General features: G+C 51.9%; 1 protein-coding gene across 2 annotated transcripts in view; it reads right to left on the bottom strand.

Moving 5' to 3' along the window:
* The window catches only part of RASSF5 (Ras association domain family member 5), a 71,692-nt gene extending 50,530 nt beyond the window's left edge, over window positions 1-21,162 (bottom strand). The window contains exon 1 of one of the 2 annotated variants that reach the window (XM_045049300.1): window positions 20,633-21,162. In XM_045049300.1, the coding sequence (XP_044905235.1) occupies window positions 20,633-21,092 (460 nt within the window). In that variant the 5' untranslated portion in view covers window positions 21,093-21,162. The remainder of the gene's footprint in view (window positions 1-20,632) is intronic. The other variant, XM_003999428.6, reaches the window with a different exon arrangement.
* Window positions 21,163-27,494: the final 6,332 nt, after the last annotated feature.

Raw genomic sequence — 27,494 nt, 5'->3', positions numbered from 1 at the left:
CTCTCTGTGCTCTGTCTCTGCTCTGTTTCTCTCTCTCTCTCTCTCTCTCTCTCTCTGTGCTCTGTCTCTGCTCTGTTTCTCTCTCTCTCTCTCTCTCTCTCTCTCTCTCTGTGCTCTGTCTCTGCTCTGTTTCTCTCTCTCTCTCTGTGCTCTGTCTCTGCTCTGTTTCTCTCTCCCTCTCTCTCTCTCTCTCTCTCTCTCACACACACACACACACACACCCTGAAAACAGCACCAAACCTCAGAAAGATTTTCTTTTACAGTCCTGACGCTGAGCTGGATACAGCTAGGGGACAGAAGACTCCAGGGAGAATATTTGGGGATTTTATAAAAAGCACATTTGAGCACCGATGACTTTGTTCCATCAGACCGTGTAATCACAGACTGTAGCAAAACCACTGAAACACATCTTGATACTTCCAGGCCCCCTGGAAATGCTAAGCGCAGGTCTTTTCGGCCAGCAGAGATGAAGTCAGAGCCCCCACGCCCTTCTCCAAACGCGGAAGCAAGCCCCACAAGCCACAGCCAGCAGCCTGCGGGCCTGATGTGCTCCGAGTGGGAAGATCCATGGGATTCCAAAGGCAGAGGCATGTTCCACTGGGACCCAGTGGTTAACCCCCACGAGCCATCTTCCCCTCAAGACAGCTCATCGCGAGTACTGCTAAGCCATCTCCTTGGTATTCATTGCCCTCCACAGCCTTCAACTGGCGCTCAATCTGGACACGGAAAGGGAGAGAGACCTCGGGTAACACAGGGCCACAGAGGCCCCCAGGAATGGCCCAAGCTTCCCTGAACAGCCAGAACCACCATCTGTGGTAACAACTCTAATGTCTTGAGCACAGACCTCCCCACACCCGAGGATAACGATGAATAAGACAAGACTTCTGGGGGAGTCAGGCTACCTGGGCAGACAGGACCCATGTGTGAAGAGATAACTAATGAGGAAGACAGCACAGATCCAGGAAACCTGTTCAGAGGACAGAGACCCCTGCCAGCCACGGCAGTTGGGAAGGTTTCTTGGTGAGGGAGGCTCTGGGGACCTTGAAGAATGGATCAGATTCCAGACGACTCATATTTCCACATCACAAGGGCCAAGAGGAGGCAGGGAGCTCTGATATCAAAAAGAGGATAGGACAAGAATCTCCCGACAAGAGGCAGCAAAGATTAGGGAGCGACATTCCTCGGTTCTAATAGAAGTATCTTAGAGACAACAGCATTTCTTGCATCTTTATTTTATTTTTATTTTTTTGAGATAGAGCATGCAAGAGCGGGGCAAGGGCAGAGAGAGGGAGAGAGGGAGAGAGGGAGAGAAGGAGAGAGAGAGAGAGAGAGAGAGAGAGAGAGAGAGAAAGGGGAGAAGGACAGACAGAGAGAGAGAGAGAAGCTTAAGCAGGCTCTACGCTCTGTGCAGAGCCCCGTGCGGGGCTTAATCTCATGGCCGTGAGATCATGACCTGAGCCAAAATCAGGAGGCGGACGCTTAACTGACTGAGCCACATAGGCGCCCCAAGAACTGGTATTTCTTGACCTTAGTACTGTCATCTATAAAAGAGAATTATCATCCCTTCCGGTCTCCATCCTTCCCTTCCAGCTATAACCCCTGGCCGCATTCTTGGGGATAGTTTGAGGAAAATAAATGTGCCTCCAGGTCCTGGAAGAGGCGCTTCTGGAAACAGAGGATGTGACTGTAAGGAGAAATGATGGAGACAAATCATAAGAGGGGTCCTTCTCCGAGGAGGGACCCCTGAGCCAGGACGGAGAGAAGGTTCCTAGGACCCACCCTCAGCACCCAGACTGCGTTAGTTTCCCAGTTGTTGTAATAAAGTACCTTGAACTAGTGGCTTAAAACTGAAATTTATTTGAGTTCGGAAGGCTGCAAGGCTGATAAGGAACTCTTTGCCCTCTCACCCCAGAGTTGCACGCAAGACGCTGAGATAATGTGGAGCTCTCTACTTAACTGCCCCCGAGGCTAAGGCCTGGGGTGAGGGCGGAGGCTGGCACCCAGGGTACAGAGCCTGGTTTGCAGTGGGCCCACAGGCCTCCCTCGGGGTCACTCCCAGGTCAGCGAAGACCAGCTTCTTGCCCTGAATGACCACAGCCACTTCTGAGGCCCAAGGGGAAAGCATGACAGCCTGTGAATCTAGGAGCCCCACACCCATTTTCTGGGTACCCCAGGCCTTCTTGGAGAAGGTCAGCCTCCGAACAAACTTTTCTCCCTCCCCCTTTCCGCCTTCAGGGACCTGGCCTGTACTGCGGTGTGATGGCCAGAGAATGGACTTTGAGGTAGGCCTGGTCTTCAGTCACACTCAGCCAGCTCCATGACCTTGGATAAGTTACTGCACTTCTCTGAGCATTAATCTTGTCAAGCATAAAACGGAATGAGCTCCTAGGGCGTCCATGAGGATTCAATGGGGTTCTTGGTGCAGAGCACTGCATGGGGGTGGGGGGACCTCAGCCAACATCCCACCCCCACCCCCGGCACCGCCTTGCCAGGCAGACTCCTTACCCCACTCAGCTCCTGGAGGATGATCTACAGTTTCACCAAACTTCCCCCAGCTAGTCATTTCAAAGCAAGCACACAAGTAGGTTTTAGTTTTAAAATAATTTTGTTCTGAGGCACTACAGAGAAATCTGAAAAAACAAAACAAACAAAAGTGCATTGGAAAAACAGTGTTAACATAAGTTTTTAAACAACAGAAGTAAGGGTTGTCCTGGCCCTCCAGAGCAAGTCAGTGGGGACAGTACTCAGTGGCGGGGGTCCCTTCTCAGGACCCTTCAAGCGTCCCCCATTCTTGCACTGGGAGCCACTCCCAGTAGTGTGCTCCAAACCCATAAAACAGTGTCAGTCAAAGGGATTTGAGCAGGAGTGCTTTTTCCCTCTACCCCAGCAGGTAATGGCCACAGCACCCCTCCCTGAGGTCTCCACCTGGTCCTGGGAAGTACCAGTTCACAGTTCCAGCCCCAGCCACTCAGCCTGGGAGCTCTGAACCCCACCCATCCTGTCTGCCTGCCCTGGACCGGCTCTTCAAACACGGCCCCTTTGTCTCCGGGATGCCACAGCTGGGAGACTCAACTATTTGGGCAACAGCAGTTCTTGTGCTGAGATCCCCGGGCAGCGTCACCAGAGAGGCTCGTTCATCAGCCACGGTCAAGCTCCGTGAGCAGTGGGCTCTCGGCCTCCCCCACTCAAAGAGGCCCAGCCTCGGTACCTCTGCTCTCCATGACACCACAGCGGAGCCAACCACCTCATCACACGGACAGATGACGACGGCAGGAAAGCAAGCACAATGGACACCGGGCTCCCAGCACCAGCTGCCTCACAGAGGCACGAAAGTGCATCCACTCAGCAGCAGTAAATCAGAAACCCTTAGAGCACAGGTGCCTTAAGGACACTGCTTGCCGTGTATGACAGAGGTCTTTGCGAACAGGTGCAGGGGACCGAGCACTTAATCAGGAGCTAGGGAATGAACGGAGTCTGGCCTCCAGAGTTACTCAGATCAGGGTCTGAACCCAAGCTCTGCTTCCGATTGACTATGATGTGCCTGGACAATTTGCTTAACCTCAGTAAGATATGGGATTTATTTAGCCTCAACTTCCTCATCTGCAAAATGGAGCTAGCAGTATCTCCCTTGCCAGCAGATCTGTTGCCAACATCAAAGAGAACGTATGTAAAGCATCCAGTATTGCCTGGTACCATAGTAGGTGCTCAGTAAATGATAGCTGTCATTTTCAACACTATGGGATTCCGGAGTCTGGGTACCCTGCTTCAGCATGTGATGCCAGCCAAAAAAACCTCTCCGTTTTGGGGTCTTCTTCCAAGGTATTACAGTGGTAAGAGTCAGGCAACTTTCCAAGAAGTTCCTCCTACCTGCTCCAGCCTCCCTCCTGCCCTTCCTTTGATGGGCCCAGAGGAGCAGGGCAGGGACATGATGGCGGCAGGGAGAGGGGTGTATTGGAGGGCAGGAAGGTAGAGAGACTGTGATTTGTCAAGTCTGGAGGTCGTGGCAATTGCCAAGATCAACACGATCTATACATTTTTTCATACTCCTGGCTACACTCCTAGCGAGGGTGGAGCAAAGGAATGGAAACTCCCCACTCCGAGGGTCAGGCAGCCAGCTTAGGACATCTGCATCTGTATGTTTCCAGGAAGTCCCTCGAACCCCTGGCTTGTTGAGACCATATACTTCCAGTCCCTTGTTTCAGAGGACAGGCCACCCCTGAGGGCGCTCAGCACTCCCTCCCCACCCCCAGCCTGGATGGCCTGGAGACACACAACTGCCCCCCCTCCACTGTACAACCCCAATCCAACACACACACACACACACACACACACACACACACACACAGCCCATAGAATGTGCCAGAAAGCAAGCCAGGAAGCTAGCAGGAAGGGTCGATGTAGTGGAGAGGAGCGACCTGGAAGCCAGGCCCATGTCTCAGGTCAGAGATTATGGGTCACTCCCACGGACAAGTGAGGTGGGCAGCTGGGTGCACTGAGGCAGATGTTGCTGTGGCAAGAGCCAAGAGGGGTGTGCCTGGACACGCTCAAGCCTGGAGCAGATGTTCAGTTCCCATGTGAAATAGAGGGCTGGGGTGGGCAGGCTATATGGCAGCAGACTCCCCCAGGTCAGGCATGCTGAGGAAGGAAAGTGCTCAGGAGGTAAGGTTGGGATGCAGTTGAACTGAGGGCGGGAGGCCACCCCAAGATCTTGGTCTCCACCCTCCCCCAAAGTGACCGGATGGGTTAGATGCGTGGCAGGGCTGGGTGGGGTTGATGTGCACTTTTGAGCGACACTTTTGTACTGAAGGGAAAGGCAAAAGGTCCTGCCCAGTTGCTCAGGCACCAAAGGGGATACTAAGAGTCTTTCTGGGACCTTGGGCCTTGGGCCTCATGTATCAGCTGTTCATGCCCCGAGCCTAGCTTCTCCCCTGACTCGTCCCCCGAGAGCCTGGCTGACACTGGGTGCCGGGCTGGCCTGCAGAGGCACAATCCTGCCCCATGTGGGAGGGTGTGGGTGGGCATGCCTCTCGGGCAGGCCCATTACTCATCTGTCTCCAACTTCACATCCCGAGGCCAAAAGCACCAACAAAAAGAAGGTACTGTGGCCTTCCAGGCCAGGGGTGTGGGCTGGGGGTATTCGGGGAGGGCCGGATGGAACAAGGGAGGGCCGGTCAGTTCGCAAGTTCAGACAGATGACGCAGGAAGCGAGGGAAGCGTCAGACGGTGCCCTCCCTCCCTGTGCCCGGTGAGGCCGCAGACGTGGGCCTAACCCCAGTGTAGCTTTCCTATGTGGTCTGTTTCGTGCCACTTCAGTCTGTGGGTGCTGCACCCTGAAGTATATTTGTATGCTTCCTGTCCTGTGCATATGTGTATATATGTTTAAAATTATACACAACCTTAATAGGGTTGAGTCACTTTTAACAATGCATGCTTCAGCCTTAGCTGGTACTAACTGACCCTCTGCTAGAACTATATGCCAGACTGCTCCCTCTGTTCTCTTCTGTCCCCACCCCCTGGCTTTCACTATATTATCTACATTTCCTATGTTTATAACATTGACACTCTACCGTAGCCATAATTCCCACAGTTGTCTACAATTAATTCTACTTTTAAGTTGACTCAGTCTTTTTGCAACAGTGAAACTATTTTTTAATAGTTTGTATTTTAATGAATCTTTTTTTAATGTTTATTTATTTTAAGAGAGGGAAAGAGAGTGTGCGTGAGCGCGAGCAGGGGAGGGGTAGAGGGAGAGGGAGACAGAGAATGTCAAGCAGGCTCCATGCTGTCAGCACAGAGCCCAATGTGGGGCTCAAACCCATGAACCGTGAGATCATGACTGGAGCCAAAACCAAGAGTTGGTCGCTTGGTTGCTGGGTGAGCCACCCAGGTGCCCCATTAATTAATCCACTGGATGATTGAAAACACTTTTGTAGTATATTTCTACATGCACTACGTTTCCCAATAATGCTTCAAGTACCTTAAAGAGATACACCCCTATGTTATGAGTGGCATTGCAGCACTGTGGCCCCATGCAGCAGTTTCTTGATGACAGTGGTGGTGGGGATGAGATGTGGATGAAGAAAAAATAAAGTGGGCGAGTCTGCAGGCCCTCAGTGGGATATCACAGAGCATCTCCAAGACTCCTCCCCGCTTTGGTCAATAATAGTAAGAAGCAATACATTCTGGGGAAAGTCAAAGTAAATGATATCAGGTGGGATCCCAGGGTGGGAAAGCCCAATAGATCTCATTCTTCGTGTGCAAGTGTCTGTAGATTTGTCATCTGGATCCTGTGACACCATATCCAAAAAAGTTCAAGTTGTATTTAGGGTATGGCCACACAGATAGAAGTGTAAAGATACGGTACAATTTTTCAACAGGGGCGATTAGAGTATGTGCACCCATCAGGACACATGAGCTCAGAGAGACACAGAGTATTAAACCTTTTTATACAGTTAGGCCCTGTCTTTCCACATAAATCTAGTTATTAGTTTTTCATGTGCACATGCATGCATTCATCCCACATGCATTTTTTGAGGGCCTTCTAAAGTGAACCACTGTTCTAAAGGATAGCATGTTATACCCATAATAGGAACATAATATTCCATAATAGGAACAAGCAGATGATACATATATACACATGCACACACATATATACAGGTATGTCCTATTTTGGTTACCACCATGGAAAAAAATAAATCCTATTGCCAGAGCACCTTAAGAAAAAAATTTTTTAAACATTGTAGGCAGTTGGGCTTAAGGGAGTTTTACAAATAGTAACAAGCCCCCACAGTATCCAAAGCCAGTGTGGAGCGGCCAGATGCCCTCTCAGCTTCAGGCCTGCTCAGGAGGGGCCTCTGTCTCCTCTAGGCATGTGTCACTTTGCTCTGGGTGTAAGAGAGACAAAGCAGGTGGGGTCCTCCCCACCCCCGGGGGCTCAGGTTCCTCTCCACCCACCCCTGGGGGCCCCTGTGAAGACACAGGAGGTGTCTGGGTAGCTGGTAAAGGACGCGGTCTCTAGTAGTGAGGGGCAGATATGGAACGAGGAGCTTGAGGGTTTTTTGTTTCTTGTTTTGCTTCTATTTGATTATTTTTAAAGCAGATACCATCTCTGAGAAGGGGCAAAGGGCAGTCTAACCTCTTGCTAGCCTCGAGTATACATATATTTTTAATTTTTTTCTTAATGTTTACTTATTTTTGAGAGAGAGAGAGAGAAAGCGTGCGTGGGGGTGGGATAGACAGAGAGGGAGACACAGAATCCAAAGCAGGCTCCAGGCTCCGAGCTGTTGGCACAGAGTCTGACGAGGGGCCCGAACACACGAACTGCAAGATCATGACCTGAGCCAAAGTTGGACGCTCAACTGACCGAGCCACCCAGGCGCCCCTCGAGTAGATTTCTGAGTGTCCCACAGACCCCAAGGACAAGAACAACTAAATAAGTCTGCAAGAGGTTGTGCCTGGGTGTCTGCGACTACAGGGCAGCAGAGGAAGCTTAGACAGATGTGCAGATATGAATGTGCAGGCAGGTGTATGCTCGGAGGTATGCCCGATCAGAGAGCCAGGAGGTCACAGAAGCCCAGGAGCAAACAGGCTCAGTCCTTTATGGGACAACCAGGCTGCTGCACCCAACTGGTCTTTCCACACCTGCTTTGATGTCACTTGCATGCAAAGTACCGACCCACCGGGTGAAAGGAGACTTTTGGCAGTGAGGAGAAAAGTAAATAGATTGCGTCTGAGGCGCTCTCTGCAGGAGACACACAAAGGCTTCTTTACAGCTGTGTCCCTGTAGCCAGGACCACCAGAGATTCCTGGAAAGACCCAGGCCGTTTCCGCTGACCCCAGAGAAGCCTTTTAAAATGATAGATGACTTATTCCTTGGCAACATGCTTGCTTAGCTCTAATGAGGCCCGGTGGGCTAATCTAGCCTTGCTTGTTAATTAAGTGGTGCGGTAAACTCAATGATAGGAATTTTTCCAGAGAGAGTGTTTGAGTTTCATGCCTCTCCTCCACTTCTGCCCAGGCAACCTCCAAACCCCATCTCTTTCACTGAGGTGCAGGCAGCCAGCACACCCGACCCAGGTGTGATGGCAGAGCAGCCCAGCGGGGGGCTCGCACAGAGGACCCACTGGGAACAGTTACTGAGAGTCTTTCTGGGAGCAGCTGCCAACAAGGGACCTGCATCATGTCAACTGGTTTACGTCCAAAGTCATGTTTAACCCATGTGACACCAACTTGAGGTCAGAATTCTTTGCCCAGCTTACACTGGGAAAAACCAAGGCTCAGAGAGGTTCATCTGTATGAGGAAGGCCCCCTGCCAGGAATCCGAGGTCCAGACTCAATTCAGCTTGGCTCCACGCTGGTTTTCTTAAAGGCCACACTGCAGGCTGCTCACGGATTCCTGCAAGTCAGCTCTTCTAGAAATCTGAGGCCCACTGTCTACCACTGCCATCATCGCTGAGCGCCCTGTCTCCCCTCTTCCCATCCATTAAGTCTAAATGCTAACACGAGTTCAACGAGCACATTGTAGCCACAGTGCGGCAATTTCTCTGACCTTAATGCTGCCACTCCAAGCCTGATTGATTTTCTTAAATCTATATAACTCCTTGGGCTGAATAGCAAAGGAGCAAGGGAATGATCTGTGGAATAATTCTTGCGGGAGAGAGGATGAACAGGAAGACGCAAGTGAGGGTTTAAATTGAGGAACTCGGCATCCAGCTGTCTTCTCGTGGAGGGCCGCAGTATGCATGAGCCACTGATGAGGATAAATTATGCAGGCTGGCTAAGAGTATTTGTCTCCAAATGGGGATTAGGTCAAGTTGAATTAAAATTCCCACTTCTCCAGAGGTAAAACATCAATCAGGAAAAAAATCAAATTCTCCAGAGTCAAGACCACGTTGTCTTTTAAACTCTGCTTCCGAAATCTCAGCCCAGAGATGGCTGTTCAGTTTAGTTCCATCTCTAAAACTCAGCACCGTGACCCACTGGATGTCCCTCCAATTCCTGAATGTGTATGAGAACAGTGGGGAGACAAATGGGGCAGGGAGCCCCAAGGAAAGCTTTGTGCTCCAAAGATCCAGCCATCAAAGGGAAGCAGCAAATGGTCAGAAGATGAGTAGAATCTAGGGCAAGGGGTCCCAGGCCTGGCTGGGTATTCCTGGTCCCTAACAAGGGGCCTCACTTCCCTGAGCCATCACATCTGTGAAATAACATAATCCCCTTTGCACTCCCACTGCACAGGGATCTGGAGGGAATACGACATGTTAAAAATAAACAAACATAAGTGCTTTGACTCTTTGGTAGAAGGGTGCTGTAGGATACTGAGATAGCATGACACAGCAGAAAAACCATAAGCTGAAGGCAGGTGCCCAGGCCCCCAACTCTGGTTGGCCTCAGCGCTCTTTCTTTGAAAAAAAGGAAGTAGACGGGGCACCTGGGTGTCTCAGTCAGTTGGGTGTCCGACTTCAGCTCAGGTCATGATCTCGAGGTTCGTGAGTTCAAGCCCCATATTGGGCTCACTGCTGTAAGCACAGAGCCTGCTTTGGGTTCTCTGCCCCTCTCCCGTTTGTGCTTTCAAAAATAAGCAAACATTTAAAGAAAAAGAAAGAAAGAAAAAGAAAGAAAGAAAGAAAGAAAGAAAGAAAGAAAGAAAGAAAGAAAGAAAGAAAGAAAGAGAGAAAGGGAGAGAAAGAAAGAAAGAGAGAAAGAAATTAGGACAACCTCAGTTTCCATGAAAATTTGTTACTGTCTCTCCTTCTTATCTTCCATATTATGCCCTTATCCTTCCCTAGGCGAGGACTGTTCCCCAACTAACTAGTGCTCAGGGAAAGAAACGAGCTCAGTCATCGCCTGAGGCTGGGCTCCTGTCCCCTGTGTCCTGGCCAGTAGTCCCTAGCCCCACAAAGCTTGCATGTTGGGGCCCCACAGGCACCTCCCTTAACCCTGCAGATGAGAAACCCCTGCCTAGGAAACGTCACCGCCCCTGGGTCCTTGGGAGGCTGACTCTGCAGTGTGGCAAGGTTTCAGGCCCCTCAGGACTAAAACGGTGTCATCCAAGTGCCCATCTTCCAACAGCTCAGGGGCCCAGATTAAGATGACTTCTTGGCCTTAATTTTCAGCCGAGGAAAAGCTGTTAGAACCCACAGCCAACCTGGGCCTATGAAACGGGCTGCCCGTGTACTGTCAGACCTGCCATTCCACCTAAAGCTGGCAGGGTGGCAGTGCTTGAGCTTTGGCCCCTAGAGCGTCAGGAGGGCCAAGGAGTGGTGCTGAGCTCAGCGGCAAATTCTAGGCTGCAAGAGGTCTCCTGGCCTTCCTTCCTCATGGAAAAGGCCCCTAGGCTGAGGCCTTGGAACCCAAGAACCCCCCGCCCCCCTCCGAGGGCCCCTAGCTGGAGCACCTTGGACCTACCGCGAGCCAGCCGGGCCTCGTGGCAGAACTTCTGCAGGGCCTGGAGCCTCTTCGATCCCGAGCGGCTCTTGGGGAGCCTGCAGAAGAGGCGCTGGAGCCTCGCCATAACTGCGCTGAAGCAGGCAGTGGCCGCCTCCTCACCCCCGCCCTCGGTCATCCCGCTGCAGGAGATCGATGCCTTTTTTCCAGGCCAGCCGGCAGGGATGGAGCGATGAGTGGAGAGTCACTAGCCCTGGGAGGATCTCGGGGCCCTCCTGTGACGGGGGTTTGCTCCAATCAGCCCAGCCAGCTGCTTTTCCCAGAGGAAGTCACAGGCACCTGGGACGTGGGCCCCTGCACCAGCACAGCCTGACCAATGCCTTCTCCTTCCTAGCTAAGGTCCTTTCCCTCCACCTCCCCCAATGGAAAACTTTCTATTCCTGGGGCTTTTAGCTTGATAAGATAAAAATGCCCCCACCAAACAGGCTGCAGGAAAGAGCCTGTCTCGAGCTTCACCCCTCAGGAGTGCCTGAGAGCCTGAAAATCAATGTCTCCAAAGTTTCAACAGACAGCAGAAGTGACCAGTTATCTCACACCATGTGCCTGGCCCAGGAGCTCATTAATGGATTTCTTTGGGGATGGCAGATTAATAATGCTTTACCAGCTATATAGGCTCCTGAGGGACGACGGGGCTAATTCACATCCTCCCATGCTAAGCCCAGGGTAGGGGAAGAGTGAAGGCTCTCAGCCGACTGGGCCCATGAAAAGGCAGAGGGTCAGACCATTTATCTGAGCCCAGATACCTGAGCAGAGAGAGGTCTCAGAGAGGTCTCAGAGAGGTCTGTTGCTCTCTGAGCAAAAGAAGGAAGAAAGAGAAAGGAAGAAAAGAATAGAGCCTATCATAAATAGGACAGGAATGTTCTCTTGCCCTGAAACAGTACTCACAGGGCATCATTGCCTCAACACTGACTCCCAGAAGCAACCAAGTCCCAGTGGGGAAGTTCCCAAAGGCCCTGTCACCAAGGCCAAGACAGGCAGCACAGCCTTCCAGGAAAGCCGCTGGAGAGGGGTGCCTGCTCCGGGGCTGCCCAGAGATTCCAGAACTCATTTGCCAACCACCAGCGGGGGCCAGTTTCAGATGAAGGCGGGACACATGTCCTGCATTGCAGAGGACTCAGGAGTGCTCGGAAATGAAGACGCATTCACACCTCTGTGCTCTGGTCACATGGTATTCGGTCCGGGAAGTCAATGTCCATGGGTTCAGGCGTGAGCTCTGTTATTCCTCATGCAACCACCAACCAGGATCTGCTCCTCTGTGCTGCAGTTTGCCCCCAGGCCACAAAGAATGCTGAGCGGTATCCTAGCCCAAGGCCATGTCCTCGGGCCCACTTAGAGAAGAAAATGTTGGTAGAACAAATCTTTCAAACAGGCCGTCCATCATCTGCCTTCCTCCTAGGAAATCTGGCTAGAAGGTCCTCATGTTAGATCACCCCTCACTATTGAGGACCTCAGTATTTGGTGCAGTAACAATAAAAACTTGTTTGTAAGCTTGACAATAAAAGCACATTGTTTATAAGTGATTCATTTAAGACAGAAATGCCCTAAAATGGCACCCTTTCTCAGGCCCAGACATTGGTTCTTTCTCCCTCATTCTTCCTCAGGGAGATGGGGCTGCCACTGGCCTTTTTTTGTGCCCCCACCCCTCAGTTTATCCAGCAACTTCTGCACAGAAGAGGATGGCAAGTGAGTCCAGATCCTAAAACAACACTTGGGGCCACCAAGCAAGGGGGTCCGGAACTTCCGGCCAGGTGAGCCCAGGCTGGGGGGAGGGGAGGCGTTCCCATTCCAGCTCTCAGGGAAGGAAACATGTGTGCTAGAGAACTTCTAGTATGAGTCACAGGTAAGGGGGAAAACCCCTCCTGAATGCCCCCCTTGGGTGCAAGGATATACTGCTCTCACTTCTCCTTTCTCCTCTTTGCAGAGCTGTTCTTTGACAGGTTAAGCCACTGGCGAGTTCTCTCTCAGCAGGAGAGAACTGGCAGACACTGAAGAAGGGGCCTTGGGAGGCTTTAGAATCTTCACTCCTGGCCCTTCGAAAACTGGGTAGGAAGAAAAATGTAGGGGTATTTTAGGACGAGAACTATCTAGGGGTGGGGAGATGTATGATGACTTCTCATAGCCCCCCAACATCTAAGCACCAACCAGATGACCTGCCTGCTGAGGAGAGAGTCCAGCCCAGGCCCAACGCAGTTTGAAGAGACAGGCTTCCCTATTTCAAGTGCCGGGGCTACGATATATTCTCACCTTGAAATGCCCTATTCATAGAGAGGTAACCCCAGATTGCTTTTGAAAATACACATCACCAGAATAGACATTTACATACCGTGTGTTCAATCCTTTCTCTCAAAACTCAAGTTGCAGCTGGAATCTGTTGTTCCATTGAATAGTAAGGCATCTCTGAGGGTTTTTGTTTTCTTTTAAATCCTTTCCTCAGTTGCAGAAAGGACATAATTGTTTCAACAGAAACCACAAAACCTCCAGCTTCCATTCAATTTGAATGGAAAAAACAGCTTCCTCCAAGTCAGCAAGGAAAATAAGCAATGATACCCAAATGTAAGACTGATGTGGACAAACAGAGAGTCAGAGATGGGGTGAGAGTGAGGAGGTGGGGGTTCCCCAAATCTGCTCATCCTCACGTGGTCACATTCCTGCCCGGATGGAACCAGAGGTCTGTGAGGCAAACCTCGGTTTCTATCACAGCCCCTATGCAAACTTTCTTCATCCTAGCTGTCCCTTCTGAGGCTCAGCCTAACTTCGCTGTGGTTCCTGGTTAGCCCTGTGTCATGAACTGTGACCCTGGGTCATGGCAAGGAGGAGGCATGGAACAGGAAGAGACCTCCTACCTGCTTTTTCATGCCAACCCCCCTATATACTCCAAACACCAATGGGGTGGGGCAGGGCCAGAGAGAGACCCTTGTTTCTTTTATCTTGGGACTTAGAAAAACTTCACCTTTTGTTTAAAGATCTCATGATTTACACATGCTGAAGATCTACTTGGAAACCAAACTCTGGAAACAGGCCTAAGTGCAGCCAACTCTCAGTTATCCAGGTGCTGGCCGACTGTGCAGCTGTCACGTGGCTTACCCACCCTTGGCTCATCCCCTTTTTTTTCCTCTGCGCTTCTTTTTATGGACATTTCAGCATCACTGACAGAAGGGAGGCAGATGAATGAGGAAGCTCAACTAACTCGCATGTTCAGGGACATTAGTTCATAAGGCAAAAAGCTTGCTGGCTTCTGGTGCTGATTTTGCCACTACTGACTCTTGCGGAGGTCATCTGCCTCCCTGGAGGCTGTGCCTTCTCACCTGTGAAGGGGCCATGGTCCCACCAGCCCTGCCCACCTCACAAGCCCAGGCACAAGAACAGGCTTCAGGTTCAGCCAGGTCATCTCTGAGATAAAAGTTCTCTCTGCCCCACACTTCTTGTTATTCTCAACTCTTCTCATTCCACGTAAATATTCCCATCCCACCAGGCTCATAGGACACCAATTTGCATCTACAGCAAACACAATGATAATTCTTTCCCAGAGCCAGCATCCAGTAAAAACAAAACATAACAAGATTAAAAAAAAAAAATCAACAAAAGGAAAAAACAACACAAAAGGATTAAAAAAAACAGGCAAAGAATATCATCCTTCTTTTAGGGCTGACTTTTAGATGCCATTTCTTTTTTCTTTTTTAAGTGTTTTTCTTTTAATGGCTCATTTATTTTTGAGAGAGAGAAAGAGCATGAGTGGGGGAGGGGCAGAGAGAAGAGACAGAGGATCTGTGCTGACAGCAGAGAACCCGACGCGGGGCTCCAACTCACGAACTGTGAGATCATGACCTGAGCCCAAGTTGGATGTTCAACCAACTGGACCAGCCCGGTGGTGTGATTTCTTAAAGGTCCATGTAAGCCAAGTTTCCATTTTTCTAGCAGCATTAGCCAATAGCCACTGCAGATATCTGGGTAAGATCTGCCCTGCCCTGAAAATGTTTGTTCAAGAAACAAGGAGGGGGAGCAGAAGGTGGGGTGCAGGCCCTCCACTGCAGAGTAAACACGACCCAGCCCCTCTGTGGTCACAGGTGAGTGACGTACCCTGCTCCCTGCCTCCCAGTGACACATAGGAATGAACAGACTAGACTTGCCAACACCACCCTTCTTACAAACCCTCAGTACAATGTGAGCTGGAACTTTTCTCCCTGATGCCCTTAATGGGGCCAGAGCAGTAGGTGAGGGTAGGAAAATCCTGAAGAAAATCAGGGATGTGCTACAGAAACCAGGGGTTGCCAGACCCCTCAATCAGGACAGGACACTGTCCCCTGGGAGGCTGCACGCATGGCTACCTTGCCAGGAGGGACCCCTGCTGGTCCTCTTCCTTCCCCTCCCAAAAGGGCAAAATGAGAACCCAGTATCACTGCTTTTTCTACAGGTGCATCTCTCAAGAACTTTCTCTACGCCAGGAACCACAGGCAGGCTAGAACACGCCCCACATGAACTTGTTGGCCACTCTGGCCACCATGCAGAGCTCCTGGGGTGCAGCGAGCTCTGCCCCTGTCTCCTCAGCATGGTGTGTGCAGTGCTTCAGAGAACTTCCAAGCATCACCTCCCCTGGTCTGAGTCAAGACAGTCTTGACCTTGGGGCGGGGCTCCCCATGACCACTGTTATTCCACTTAAACCAGTGTCCCCAAGGAAGAGAGCCTGCTGCCCTGCCTGACATCATCCCCTTGGCCTCCTTGCTCTTTCCCCAAAGTCTAAAAGCTGGCTCAGCTCCCCTCCCAACCCGGAGATCCTGCCCTGAACATGTGGACAGAAGCTTGCCAAATCCCTCGGAAAAAAAACCACAAGTGACTACATGCCCAGCCATCTACCGGGTCAGGGCTGGCCTTCCCAGCGCCAGCGCCTCTGGCACTTCCCGACCCAGACAGCAGGGAGCCGGAACCGTGCTGGGGCGGTGGGTGGCCTGGGGGATGGACAGCACTTGGCCACCGGCACAGCAGGTCTCCAAGTGAGAGGCAAGGCTGGCTGCTGACTGAAGCTCGGTCTGGGGGTGGGGGGTGGGGAGACATTCCATCTGCGTGCTCTGCGCACCCACAAATACTCACCTGCCCGAGATTATTCACCTTGTCATCTGAGGAATGCGAACAGGAAGAGCCTCTAATAAGGCCAGAGGTGTATTTACAGCTTCCTCACCAGCCTTAATAGTATCCTGGACTGAGCAAGAGTGGCTACCTGCTCTTTCCAGGGGGAAACTGAGGAATGGTACGGGGAGCCAGAGAGGGCTCCATGGAAGAGCCTTGGGGGGCAGCGGGGAGGATGCTGCTTCCGACACAGAAATGCTGGGCACGGCCAAAGGAGGGGAATGACCTGAGATGGCCTCCAAGGCCTTCAAGGTCTGTCACGTTCACCCCACCTGAGAGGTTCTAACCTTGTCCCGCCCCTAGCCAGGCAGACGATCAACGCCTCCCTGCCTATGTAAGACCTTGGCGGCAGCATCCCTGTGTGCTGACCTCAGGAAGCCATTCTGGGGATGAATATGGAAGCAAGCATGAAAACCCTTTGGGTTCTTCGTGGGAAAATCACGACTGGCCTGTGAAGAATCCTTCCTGTGCTCAGAGGTGGGCTGGGCCCAAGCCAGCTCCCTGTGGCTGAAGTCACTTCACCAGCCAGGCAGGGCCCTTGGGGCCAAGCTGGGGGCTGTCTTTTCTCCGTCACTCAGGGCGTGCCTGCCAGGCTTGGCACAGGCCGAGTGACCGATAAACTTGGGAGGAAGAGAGAGGATCCCGGACCAAACCCTCAGCACTGAGGGGAGATGTCAATTCACTTCCACCTAATAACTCCGCAGGATCAGCAGGCGAACACACACGTTCATTACCAAGTCTAATTAGGCTGGCAGACAAGTGGCATTAATCATTTTTGACTGTACCTGGGATTCAAGCCCCCTTCCCTCCATAATCAGAAATTTTCATGCTCTGATGAAGAGGGGGGACAATTAAGCCCACATTTAATCCTTTCAATTTCATCTTTTGAGAAGACAGGAAGCAGGGAGGAGAGGAAACAGGATACAGCTTGGGGACCTCAGAAGCCTCCCTCGAAGCATTCCAGGTCTGTTCTCTGCCCCCAAACACACACACACACACACACACACACACACACACACCCCACTAGGACCTTTCCCAAAGAGAAGAGACCAGTTAGAGCCAGCAGTGGGAGGAATCACAGGTGGGGGATTCTACTCTCTTTAACAACTCAACGTCCGTTTCTCTAACCTCCACAGCCAAACACGAGCCTAAATCAATGAAAACACTTCAAGCCACACACTTCAGTGCTGCTGGGTGTGCTGGACAAATAAAATACTTTCCAAGTGCCCAAGATTTCTAGGTCTGCTACAGGAAAACTCAGTGTCAATGTCCCAGTCACCCCTTTTACAAAGAACTCATGGCCAGAGAGGATTCCACACGATCCAGGGGCTGTCATGTGGGTGGTTCTAGTCTTTACAGAGAGGCGGGTTGAGCCCAGCCACTAATGAAGTGACAAGACAGAGCTGGGAGGGCTGGACAAGGAGCCCTGTGCGATATCAGTCTCCCTCACCCCAGAAGGTCCCCTGCCCCTGAGGTCTCATGGCAAATGCTTCCTATTCACATCATAATTAAACATCTATCACAGAAGAGGGGTAAGACAATGAGCCTCAGGGCCCCCCTTTCAACCCTGTAATTCCAATCACTTAACAATTCATAGCTCTGAATGATGCTGCCTCCAAGGAAGACTCTAGACACCCACTAGCATCATGCCCAAGCATCCCTCCTTGAGTGCTGAGCTGGTCTTAGGTTTCTCCATTTTCCGTACTTTCCATAGTCCAGGATGGCTTCCATATCCACAAAACTAGATGAAAGGTAAAAGGTCAACTCTCTGTGCCTTCTACAGAAGACAGGGTCCATAACCGCTAAAGGACATTACCTGTTACCAAAGCCAAAGGGCAGCCAGTGAGTTTCTGGCTTGTTTGCTGTTGACACTGCCCTCCCAGAATGCTGGAAATGGATCCTCACCAGTGCCACTGTCCCCATCCTAAAACATACACATGCATTCACAAAATTCTCTCTGTCTCTCTTCCGATCCCCACTGGATTTCCTTCTCCATCTAACAAACATGATTTCTTTAATCCTGGAAATTAATATTAACTCTGAGTCTCCCTGTTGGCAAATCCAGCATTAACCAGAGTCAGTTATAGACCTAGATGTGGAAGTAGGAGTAAACTGAAGTTAGAGGGGCTTTCACTAAACAGACAGGCACGCACCTTTCTAAAAGTCTCCCTCAGGGGCTCCTGGGTGGCTCAGTCAGTTGAGAGTCAGACTTCGCTCAGGTCAAGATCTCGAGGTCCATGAGTTCGAGCCCCACATCGGGCTCCGTGCTGACAGCTCAGAGCTTGGAGCCTGCTTCAGATTCTGTGTCTCCCTCTCTCTCTGCCATTCTCCCCCTCTCTCTCTCTCTCTCTCTCTCTCTCTCAAAAATAAACATTAAAAAATTTTTTTACAGTCTCCCTTATTAAAAGCCCATTTTGCCAACACCCATCGCCAGCCTCCTGCCCAGACAGATGTCATTTGCATACCACTGCCCTTTTGCTTACTTCCAAGAGCAGAGAGATTTAAGAGTAAAAACAAGCCACCACCTTCATCAACTGCTACTTACTGAGGCTGCTCTGTGCCTGGAACTTTGTTGGAGGCAAGTGATATAAAGACAAGGCACCAGTGTCTTGACGCTCCCTAAGCCACTGGCATTCAGTGAGGATGAAGATGTTGCACAACCGCGGCAGGGGCAGAAAGGGCCTTTCTAGAGGGAATTAATACTCGCACTTCTTGGGATGCTCATGGCCCTGGCTTCCCCACTTAGCTCAGCCAGGCAGGGTTTGAAAACTGTACTCACTGCTTGAAAAGGTGATCTTAAGAGGTGTCATGAGCCCAGATATATTGTTACAGCTGTTGGATGGGAGGGGATAATAATAACATTCATATTGCATTAAACGTTCATAATGCCTTTTGCAGGGCACTGTGCTAAGCGCTTTACATATATTAATTCATTTAATTCTCATATTAACACAATGAAGTAGGTATGTCATTATCCCTGTTTTTTAAAACAAGGAAGCAGAGCACAGAGATGCCCAGAATCACACAGAGATTAAGTGGCAGAGTAAAGATTCAAACTCAGTTCTGGTTTCAGTCTGTCCTCTTAATCGCTGCACGTTGTAAAGCCATATTTCTGAACCTCGCTTTTCAAAACAAAAATAAAACAAACCAACCCCATCATGGAATTAGATCTTTAACTGTAAGAAAGATGCTCCGTGAGTTTGGCCAGCTGTGTCTTCACCTGCCAGCGCTCATTTGCACATCAGAACATTTCTCAACTGTTCCCATCAAGCCACAGGTCCACAACCAGTTAAATATTAATAATGACAAACAGAGACTCCGCTCATTAGTCCCTTGATTCCAGCTCTGCTCCCTCTCTGGTGCTCAGACACCTCTAGTTGATACAGTCCCCAAATGTCTTAGTACAAAGTAGAATTCCAATAAAGCAGATTTCCCAGGGTTCCAGCACAACTAAATCCATGACAGTGAGAATACTGCCTCTCTCTGCGTTTATAGAATTGATGGACACGGTAAGGTACCCTAGGACCCTCGAGAGGGCGAAACTTGCCGACACATCCACGGGCAAGTTGCATTTGATTCTCCTGGAAAGCCAGGGACATTTACCAAGTGACAGCAGCCCTCCACCCACAATACACCCCTCTATAAATTTTGCTCTTTCCTTTTGTATCAGCACCTAAATTGTGAGTTCTGGTGGTGGAGGGAGCAACACCGACTTTCCCCTCCGATCCTTCCCTCCCACTTGACCCTGGCTTAGAATATGAGCTTTCCTTCCCTAAAGCCAGCTGCAGTAAGAGGCACAGGGTACAGCCTCTGCTGGGAACTGCAGAGAGAGGCGAGGGAGGGTTTTCCTGATGCAGAAGTAGCTGCTGCCTGGCCAGTGCTGCAGCGGGATGGGAGACAGGGGCCTGCTGTCATGGGGGAAGGGCCTTTGCTGAAAAGATGCAAACCACAACTCATTTCCAGAGATGCTTGTTAGGGGTTGTGCCATGTTCTGTGCTTTCTACTTCAGATATTTAAACTATCTCTATAAACGCACAGACCCATGGATATGGACATCTTCCACCAAACATGGCAACTTCAAATATGGGGGTGGGGAGAGGACACCCCTTAAAGAAATACACACACCTAACTGTAGGAAGAGAAAAATAATACACCCCCCGCCCCCCGCCCCTGCCAAGAAGACTGCAAATTTGCTCAGAAAGTCTACAACACTGGGTGTCCAGTGATCCACAGGCAGGCTTTGAGAAGAGTGTGGCTCAGAAGAAGCCTGGAGGGGCCTGAGAGCTCCGAGGAGGAAAGTACTGGGCAGGGAGTTGGGGAATTTTAGAGCCTGGTGACTGGGGCAGTAACCGAAGAGTTGAGGGGGGAGGAGGAGGGGAGGGGGAGGCAGTGGCAGGACACAGCCAAACATTAGAGCAGAGTCCAAAGGTTTGAGGGGCCAGAGGTGGAAGGCAAGAGGGGGCACAGGTCCAGGGTAACCTCAGGTTCGCTTCAACCTCACAGTCCATTTCCATCCAAAGGCTAACCAGGTCTCTTCCCTGTTCCTGCAATGCTCCCTGAAGGAGAGGTGTGCCATAGGCGGACATGTACCATGGGCCTGTACCACAGGCGACAAACCAGCCATTTCCCCATTAACCCTAATAAGCATGGGTCTAAGGGCCATCTCAATACCGGTCTCACAACCCTCTGTCAAGAACTTACAGCAAAAGCAAGAAGGTGCGTGAGATACAACGGAATGACCTTGCCGGCGTGGCCATCATCCGCAACCTGTGTGTGTGTGTGTGTGTGTGTGTGTGTGTGTGTGTGTGTGTGTGTGTGGCGGGGCGAAGTGTGTACCTGTCAGGGACAGAGCTATTTGTTAAATACCGCATCACCATACCTGGGCAGTAGGCAGTCACTAAAGCATACCGGGCAGGGGACTAAGAAGCAGAGTCTCCCGGGCGCGTCTCCCTTAGTCGAAGTGGAGAAGGTCAATGGCCCTGTCTCCTGCCTCAGCGCCCTCGCAGTTCCCCGCCCGCGGACTGCGGTCTTCCCGCGCGCCCCTCCCCTGCCATGCCCTCACACTCACTAGCGCAGCGCAGCGCCTGCCGCAGCACCTCTCGTCCGCACAGGTCACACCAGCCCCGGCCGCTCCGCAGCGCCAGTTCGGCGAAGCGGTGCCCCTCGCCTCGCTCCACCGGGACGCGAGGATCCTGCGGCTGCTCGAAGATGCTCCGTACGTCGCGGGGCCGGGGCGCCCCAGGCCGCCGCCGCAGCCTCTGCTGCAGACCAGGCCGGAGAGGGCGAGCGGGTCGGGAGGCCCGAGGTTGGGGCTCCGGGTCCCCCCGGGCAGCCCTCCGGGCGCCGCGCCCCTCGTGCGCCCCGCGCGCAGTGGAGAGGGGAGCGGGGGCGCAGCGGCGAGAGGAGCGGCCGGGGGGCGGCGGCTGCGGCGGCTCGTGGCCGCTCAGACTCTGCAGGTAGCGCGGCGGTTCTGGGTCCAAGAGCAGCGGGTAGGGACGCTGCCCGATGGCCGGGGACGCCATGGCCATGCCGGGCCAACGGCGGTGGTTCGCGGCGGTGGCGCTGCTCCCGAGTCAGCCTCGAGAGAAGGGCGGCCCCACACGAGCGCGCCTTTAAAGGGACCGCAGCCTGCAGGGCGGGGCGGAGGCGGGGAGACTCGCGCGAGGCAGGAAGGACGCCCCAGGGATCCGCCGACCCGCCGAGCGGCTGGGGGCGCGGGAGCGAGCGCGGATTTAGGCGCGTCTTCGGCAAGCGGACGGGACCGCTGGGGCAGCTAAGAGGCGTTGCTGGGCGGGCCGTCTGCCCTCAGCCCTGCCTCCTTCCCTCTCCCATCACGGCCCCTCAAACCAGATACCCCCCATAACCGCACCCCAACACGCCCCGGTGAGGGAGCAGGCGGCCAGGAAGGGCTTGGGAACTAGCTGCGGGTGGGTCTGTGAATAGGTCCCGAGGCCCGTGTCCGCGCGCCACCCTCCGGCTTTTCCCGCCCACGGGAGAGTGTGCGCCTCGGCTCCCCTCGCCGCACCCCCCCCCACCCCGGGCCACCCTGCCCCGCGTGGGTCGGGAATGCCCCGTCGGCGCTTGCGCTCCCGCAGCGGCTCCGAGTCCGGTGACGCCGAGGCACGCGCGGCTGCAGACGCTTCCGATGCTGACCGCGGGAAGCTGCCTACTCGGCGGCCGAGGCTGTCCGCGTGCGACTTTCACTCTCGCTGGATTTCCCCTCCGTCGGCAGCCCTGCCTGGTAGGATATTCCTTTCCCGGAAGACTGGGGTTATGATCCCGGGCCCTGGATCGCCCGGACTTGGGAGAGCTTATCTTCCTAAAACAAAACCTCCTCCTCCCACAGCTGCTCTAGTAACTCCTGTGGAAACATCAGCCTCTCCCAAAGCCCTACTTCGTATTAGTGATGGACGGCTCACTTGTGGGACCCAGAGAGTCCTTTTGTGCTGGCGCCAGACCAGGCTTCATAACCTCCTCTGTCCCTTCCATTTGAACGCTCCGATTTCACCGTCTTCAAAGTCTTAATACTTTTTGAGCAAGGGCCCGGCAGTTTCTTTTTACGCTAGGTCCCACAAATTATGTATCCTGTCCTGATCGTCTCTCGCGGGCGGGAACAGGACTGCTGGATCTTTGAACCCGCCAGCTGCACGACCCCGGGCCCTCTCCAGCCTCTGTACTTTTGTCTATTTATTTATTTATTTATTTATTTATTACCCGTAAATTAGTCTGGGAGTGGGAAGACAGGTAAATGCTTTTGCGATCCACGGCTCTGATGCGGTGACCACTGCCTGTCCTTTTAAAACTTGGGGTTCAGTTTGGTTGATTTAGCAGAGGTCACCAGCAACCGACTTTGCAAATAGTCTAAATTCCTAAAGACCTCAGACTTGTTCTTCCCAAGCCAGAGATGGGACTCCCCCTAGTGTCTGATAGGGGAATCTTCACTTTTGCTTTTAGTTTCCCTTTGAAGGTAATTTTTAGGTAATTCCTAAAATTTCAGGAGTCTAGCAGCCAGGGAATTCCCAGCCTGCCTTGACCCATGACAGGAGAGAGGAGAGAGAGGAGAGGAGAGAATGTGCACCATCGGCTCCCCTCTCCCACCTCTCCCCTCCCCTGTCTGAACCTTGCTTTCTCTACCTTCAGTGCTTTTCAAACTTTGGTGTGCATCACAATTAGTTGGAGGGCTTGTTAAATCACAGATTACTGGGCTCCACCCCCAGAGTTTCTGATCAGTATGAGTTTAGGGCTGAGGTGTGAGATTTTGCCTTTTTTAATTTTAATTATTTTTTGAGAGAGAGAGAGAGTGTGTGTGCAGGGAAGGGAGAGAGAGAATCCCAAGCAGATTCCACACTGTCAGTGCAGAGCCCGATGGAGGGCTTGAACTGTGAGATCATGACCTGAGCCAGAACCAAGAGTTGGACACTCCACTGACTGGGCTACCCAGGCACCCCGAGATTTTGCATTTTTAACAAATCCCTAGGTGGTGTAGCTGCCGGTGGTCCAAGGACTCCAGTACTCTAGATCCAAGGTGCTGATAAGGTGGGCTTCTCTGTTCTTTTCCCCACAGGGCAGGTGAACTTCAGTGGACACAACTGAGAAAAACTCCATAGGCGGGGGCGGCAGGAGGGCTATCCCTGAATGCTTTCTGCTGAATATTTGCAAAGAAAAGTACAATTTGCCTTTTTGGTCTCTTTCTCCCCCTTCTCCCACTTTTTCTGCAAATAGTTTTCTCAGAGTTGTTGCAGAAACCTGTATTGCACGTAAATATCTGCTCATATCCACCCTTTGTTATCCATCCATCTCCACGGACTTGAGAGTTGTTGGAGGAGATCACTGTCTCCCAGGAGGCAGTGAGCTGGGTGAGGTCCAGGGCGTGCACCCAGCTTGAGCTCTGGTTGACAGCTTGCTGTGGCAAGAAGGGACCTGGTAATGAGTACATCATTTGGAAGGCCAGTTCTGAAATGCCGCTTGTGAAATAATTGCCAACAGCCACCATCTCTGCCCTCCATTGCACTCCCCACCCCCTTTCCAGGCATGGGTTTGGGCAGCCCGTCCCAGATCCCCTGGATGGAGAGGCTCATGGCATGGGTGTCTAGAATCACCGGACATAAACCCCTTCCCAGTTGCCTGAGCTGCGCAGAAAAATGATCTGGGCTTCCTTTCCTGATGCAGCTCTGATTTGGAAGAATGATGGTGACTGCTCTCAGCCCTGAATGGGGGAGGTGGTTGTGCAGGGCCAGAGCCCTGCATTTGGCTTCTGGGATGGGAACGGAGATGAAAACGGAGATAACGTAACCTCATGTAATCAACCCAAAAAGTTTATCAAGTTTATCTTAAGGTTCATCTCCCTGAGCCAAGAATTGAGGCTGGGAGAAGTAGTTGCCTCCCCAGAGCCCCAGCTGGAGGCTCCCTGGCTGGGACTCGCCTCCTCTGATGCCATCTTGCCCAGCCCAGCCCAGCCCACAACTCTCTCTCTCTCTCTCTCTCTCTCTCTCTCTCTCTCTCTCTCTCTCACAAGTCAGTCCTCCTTCCCCAGGGAGGAAGTACTAAATAAACTCTAGTCTCGTTGTAGGGTCAGGACCATGACCGATGTACTGTAGTGGCTGATGCTTGAGGTTCAGAACTGTTTGGACCGGTCTTTGGTCATGCCAGCTACCCAGGTAGGACCACGGCATCTGCTGAGACACCTCCCCTGGGAGTTTTTCCCATGTTAGCAGATCCTCTTGTCTCAGAGCCATTGACTTTTTTCTGTTTGTGACTCACCCCCAGAAGAGTAGGTGTGCTGTTTTTATTTTTGACCAAGGGGAAGGATCCTGACAGTAGCTCAAGTGTGTGGTCAGTGTGTGAAGTCACTGCGGAGGTGGTCAGAGAGTGTGCTGGCTCCCCCATTGGGTGAATTGCTTCAGGGCCGTCCTCCCAACCCTCTACCAAGTTTCTTAGTAGGAAGGAAAGGGGAAGAACAGGATGGGTCCTGACTTTCTGAAGGGGAAGTTTTTGGTTTTGTTTGGCTTTGAAGCATTTGAAGTCGCTGAAATCCCCGAAGCATTGAGGGGACCTCCCAGTGATTCTGACAGTACAACTGTTTGCACAGCCTCGCCGGACCAGTCAGGACAGGTTAGCTTATGCTGCAGTAATAAACATCCTGCACATCTCGGTGCCTTTAAACCAGAAACTTCTCTCTCATATTACATGCCCTTTGCTGGTTGGCATGGAGAGTCTGTTCTTCAAAGCCACTCGGGGACCCAGGCTGATGGATCCCAGCCACCACATCTGATGTTGCCAGTCACCATGCCAGAGGGAAACCAAGAGAGCCTGGAAGTTCCTACATATCCAGACCATCCTACACAGTGGGAGCAGGAGGTGCAATCCTATTATGTGCTCAGAATTGGGAGGGGGCACCTGGGTGGCTCAGTCGGTTGGGCATCAACTCTTGATTTTGGCTCAGGTCATTATCTCAGTGTTGTGGGATCAAGCTTGGCACTGAGTATGGAGCCTGCTTAAGACCCCCCCGCCTCTCCTTCTGCCCCTCTCCCCTGCTTGCACTCTCTTCCTCTCTCTAAAATTAAAATATATATATATATATATATATATATATATATATATATATATTTAATGAAATGAACTCAATTGTCAGCTACCAACTCATTTCTTAACAACCTTTAAGCCATGGTCCCTGCACCCAGGGAGGAGAGACAAAGAACTACCTGGCCCAGGGAGAATAGAAGGCACCCAGTGACCTGCTGGGCGGGATAGATGTGACAGTGGTGTTGGGAACTCTATTTAAGACTCATGAACTCCTCCAAAGTTGATGGTCACTGGGGTGGATTTCTTGCCTCCATGGCTAGGGCTGAAGGCTAGGAGGATGTCTTCCCCACTTCAGGAGGATGGGCTTTCTTTGTGTCACCAACCCCCAGTGCTCCCACAGGGATCATCTGGGTCCTTGACAGTACTTGGGACAAGAGGGCAAACCAGGGTTCGAACGTGAGCAAGGATCTGAGGGCTTCTGGAAAGGTGTCACCCTGTAGGGTGGGGTGGTGGGTGGGGCTTGTTTGCCAACAGTTTAGTGATGCCTCCTCGGTCTGCATCTCAACTATGGGATTTTTCCACCCAAGTTACTCCACCAGGCTTATGATAAGACTGGTGTGTGTGTGTGTGTGTGTGTGTGTGTGTGTGTGTATGTTTCTTCTTTCTGTGTTGGAAAAACTCAGATATTCCAGGCAGATCTGTCTGCAGCTTCTCCCCCTCAGCCAGAGAGGAGGCTCCAAGCCACAGCCACTTATATTCCAGCACGAAGTCAGCTCTGGGCCCATTGCTGTGGCAGGAAGCCAGGGACGAAGATTGTGACAGACCAGCACAAGCACAGTGGCCGGGATGGTCTCCCCGGCTCTTCCTGCTCCCACCCAACCCACCACATATGCACACACACACACACACACACACACACACACACAATTGTCTCTTCTGGGTCTCGGTCCTCTCATTTCTGTTCCCCCTCCGCCCTCCTTCTCCATTACCCTTTGCCTGTCCATCTCTTTATCACTCCCTTCCTCTCTCTCCTGCGTCCCGCCCTCTCTCCTGTCCTTACTCCCATCTCTTGTCTCCCCCACACACCCCCGTCTCTCTACAGAGGGCACTGGGAAAGGGCCCAGCTGCTTGAAGTAACTGCTATTACTCAGAGCTTCCAAGGGAAATAGTCTGAAGCTCCTTCAGGCCATCCTGGCCCATTCCTTACCACCTCCCATTGGCATCACTTGGCTAAGGATTCTCTGTGAGATGAAGGGAAAAGAAGCCAGGATTCCACCTTTTACAAAATCACTGAAGCAGCCTGGAAGTGACTCCCAAATGACTAATTGTAGCAGAGGCTCCCCCTGCTGAAGTGAGATAGGCCTGAGAAAGCAAACGGTGGGTGCAGTGGGAGAGTGGCCAGGTCCTTGTGGGGATCTGTCCTGTCCCCTAGCCTAGCCTCCCTGACCTCAGCTGTCAGGGTGGGGGGGCGGTGCTTGGTCAGGCGTATGCTGCCCACTGCCCATTGGCCTGTGCTGGGGCGTTCACATGTCCTCTGCAGGTCGTTTGCAAACTCTGCCTCAGTGTTCTCAAACTTTAGCTTAAGAATCACCAGGAAAGGGGCACCTGCGTGGCTCAGTTGGTTAAGCATCCGACTTCAGCTCAGGTCATGATCTCATGATCTGTGAGTTTGAGCCCCACCTGGAGCTTTGTGCTGACAGCCCAGAGCCTGGAGCCTGCTTCTGATTCTGTGTCTCCCTCTCTCTCTGCCCCTCCCCCGCTCATGATGTCTCAAAAATAAATAAAAACATTTTTAAAAAATTAAAAAAAAAAAAAAGAATTGCCAGGGAAGCTCATCCACATTGCAGGTTCCTGGGCTACACCCTTACTGATTGGAATCATGTGGGTGGGGTCCCAGAATCTGTTTTGAACCCGGACAGCAGCCTATAAAGAGGAAATTGAGCAGATTCTGAAACACAGAGACTACAGGCCTGTAGCTCTGGGCACTGAAAGAGGCACCAGGCCCTCCAGAGTGGGCTGCACTAACCACATGGGGAGCCCAGATGTGCCCCCACATCCTCCTAGTTAGGCCCACTTTTAACATGGACTAGCCTATTTTAAGAGGATGCTCGCCATAAATCTGAATGCCATGTGGATTCTTTCCAGATATTTGTGACCGAACTGAGCCACTGACTGAACTTATCTGACACAAGAGCTTCTATTTCTCTTTTTCTTAAGTCTATTTATTTATTTTGAGAGAGAGAGAGAAAGAGAGAGAGAGAGAGAATGTGAGTGCACACACAAGCGGGGAAGGGGCAGAGAGAAGGAAAGACAGAATCCCAAGCAGGCTCCACGCCATCGGGACAGACCCTGATGTGGGGCTTGAACTCATGCACCATCAGATCATGACCTGAGCAGAGATCACGAGT

Source organism: Felis catus, chromosome F1 (genome assembly GCF_018350175.1).
Source record: "Felis catus isolate Fca126 chromosome F1, F.catus_Fca126_mat1.0, whole genome shotgun sequence".
Classification (NCBI taxonomy): Eukaryota; Metazoa; Chordata; class Mammalia; order Carnivora; family Felidae; genus Felis; species Felis catus.
Note: the sequence above shows the minus strand (reverse complement) of the source record. Positions and strands in the feature narration are given on the sequence as shown.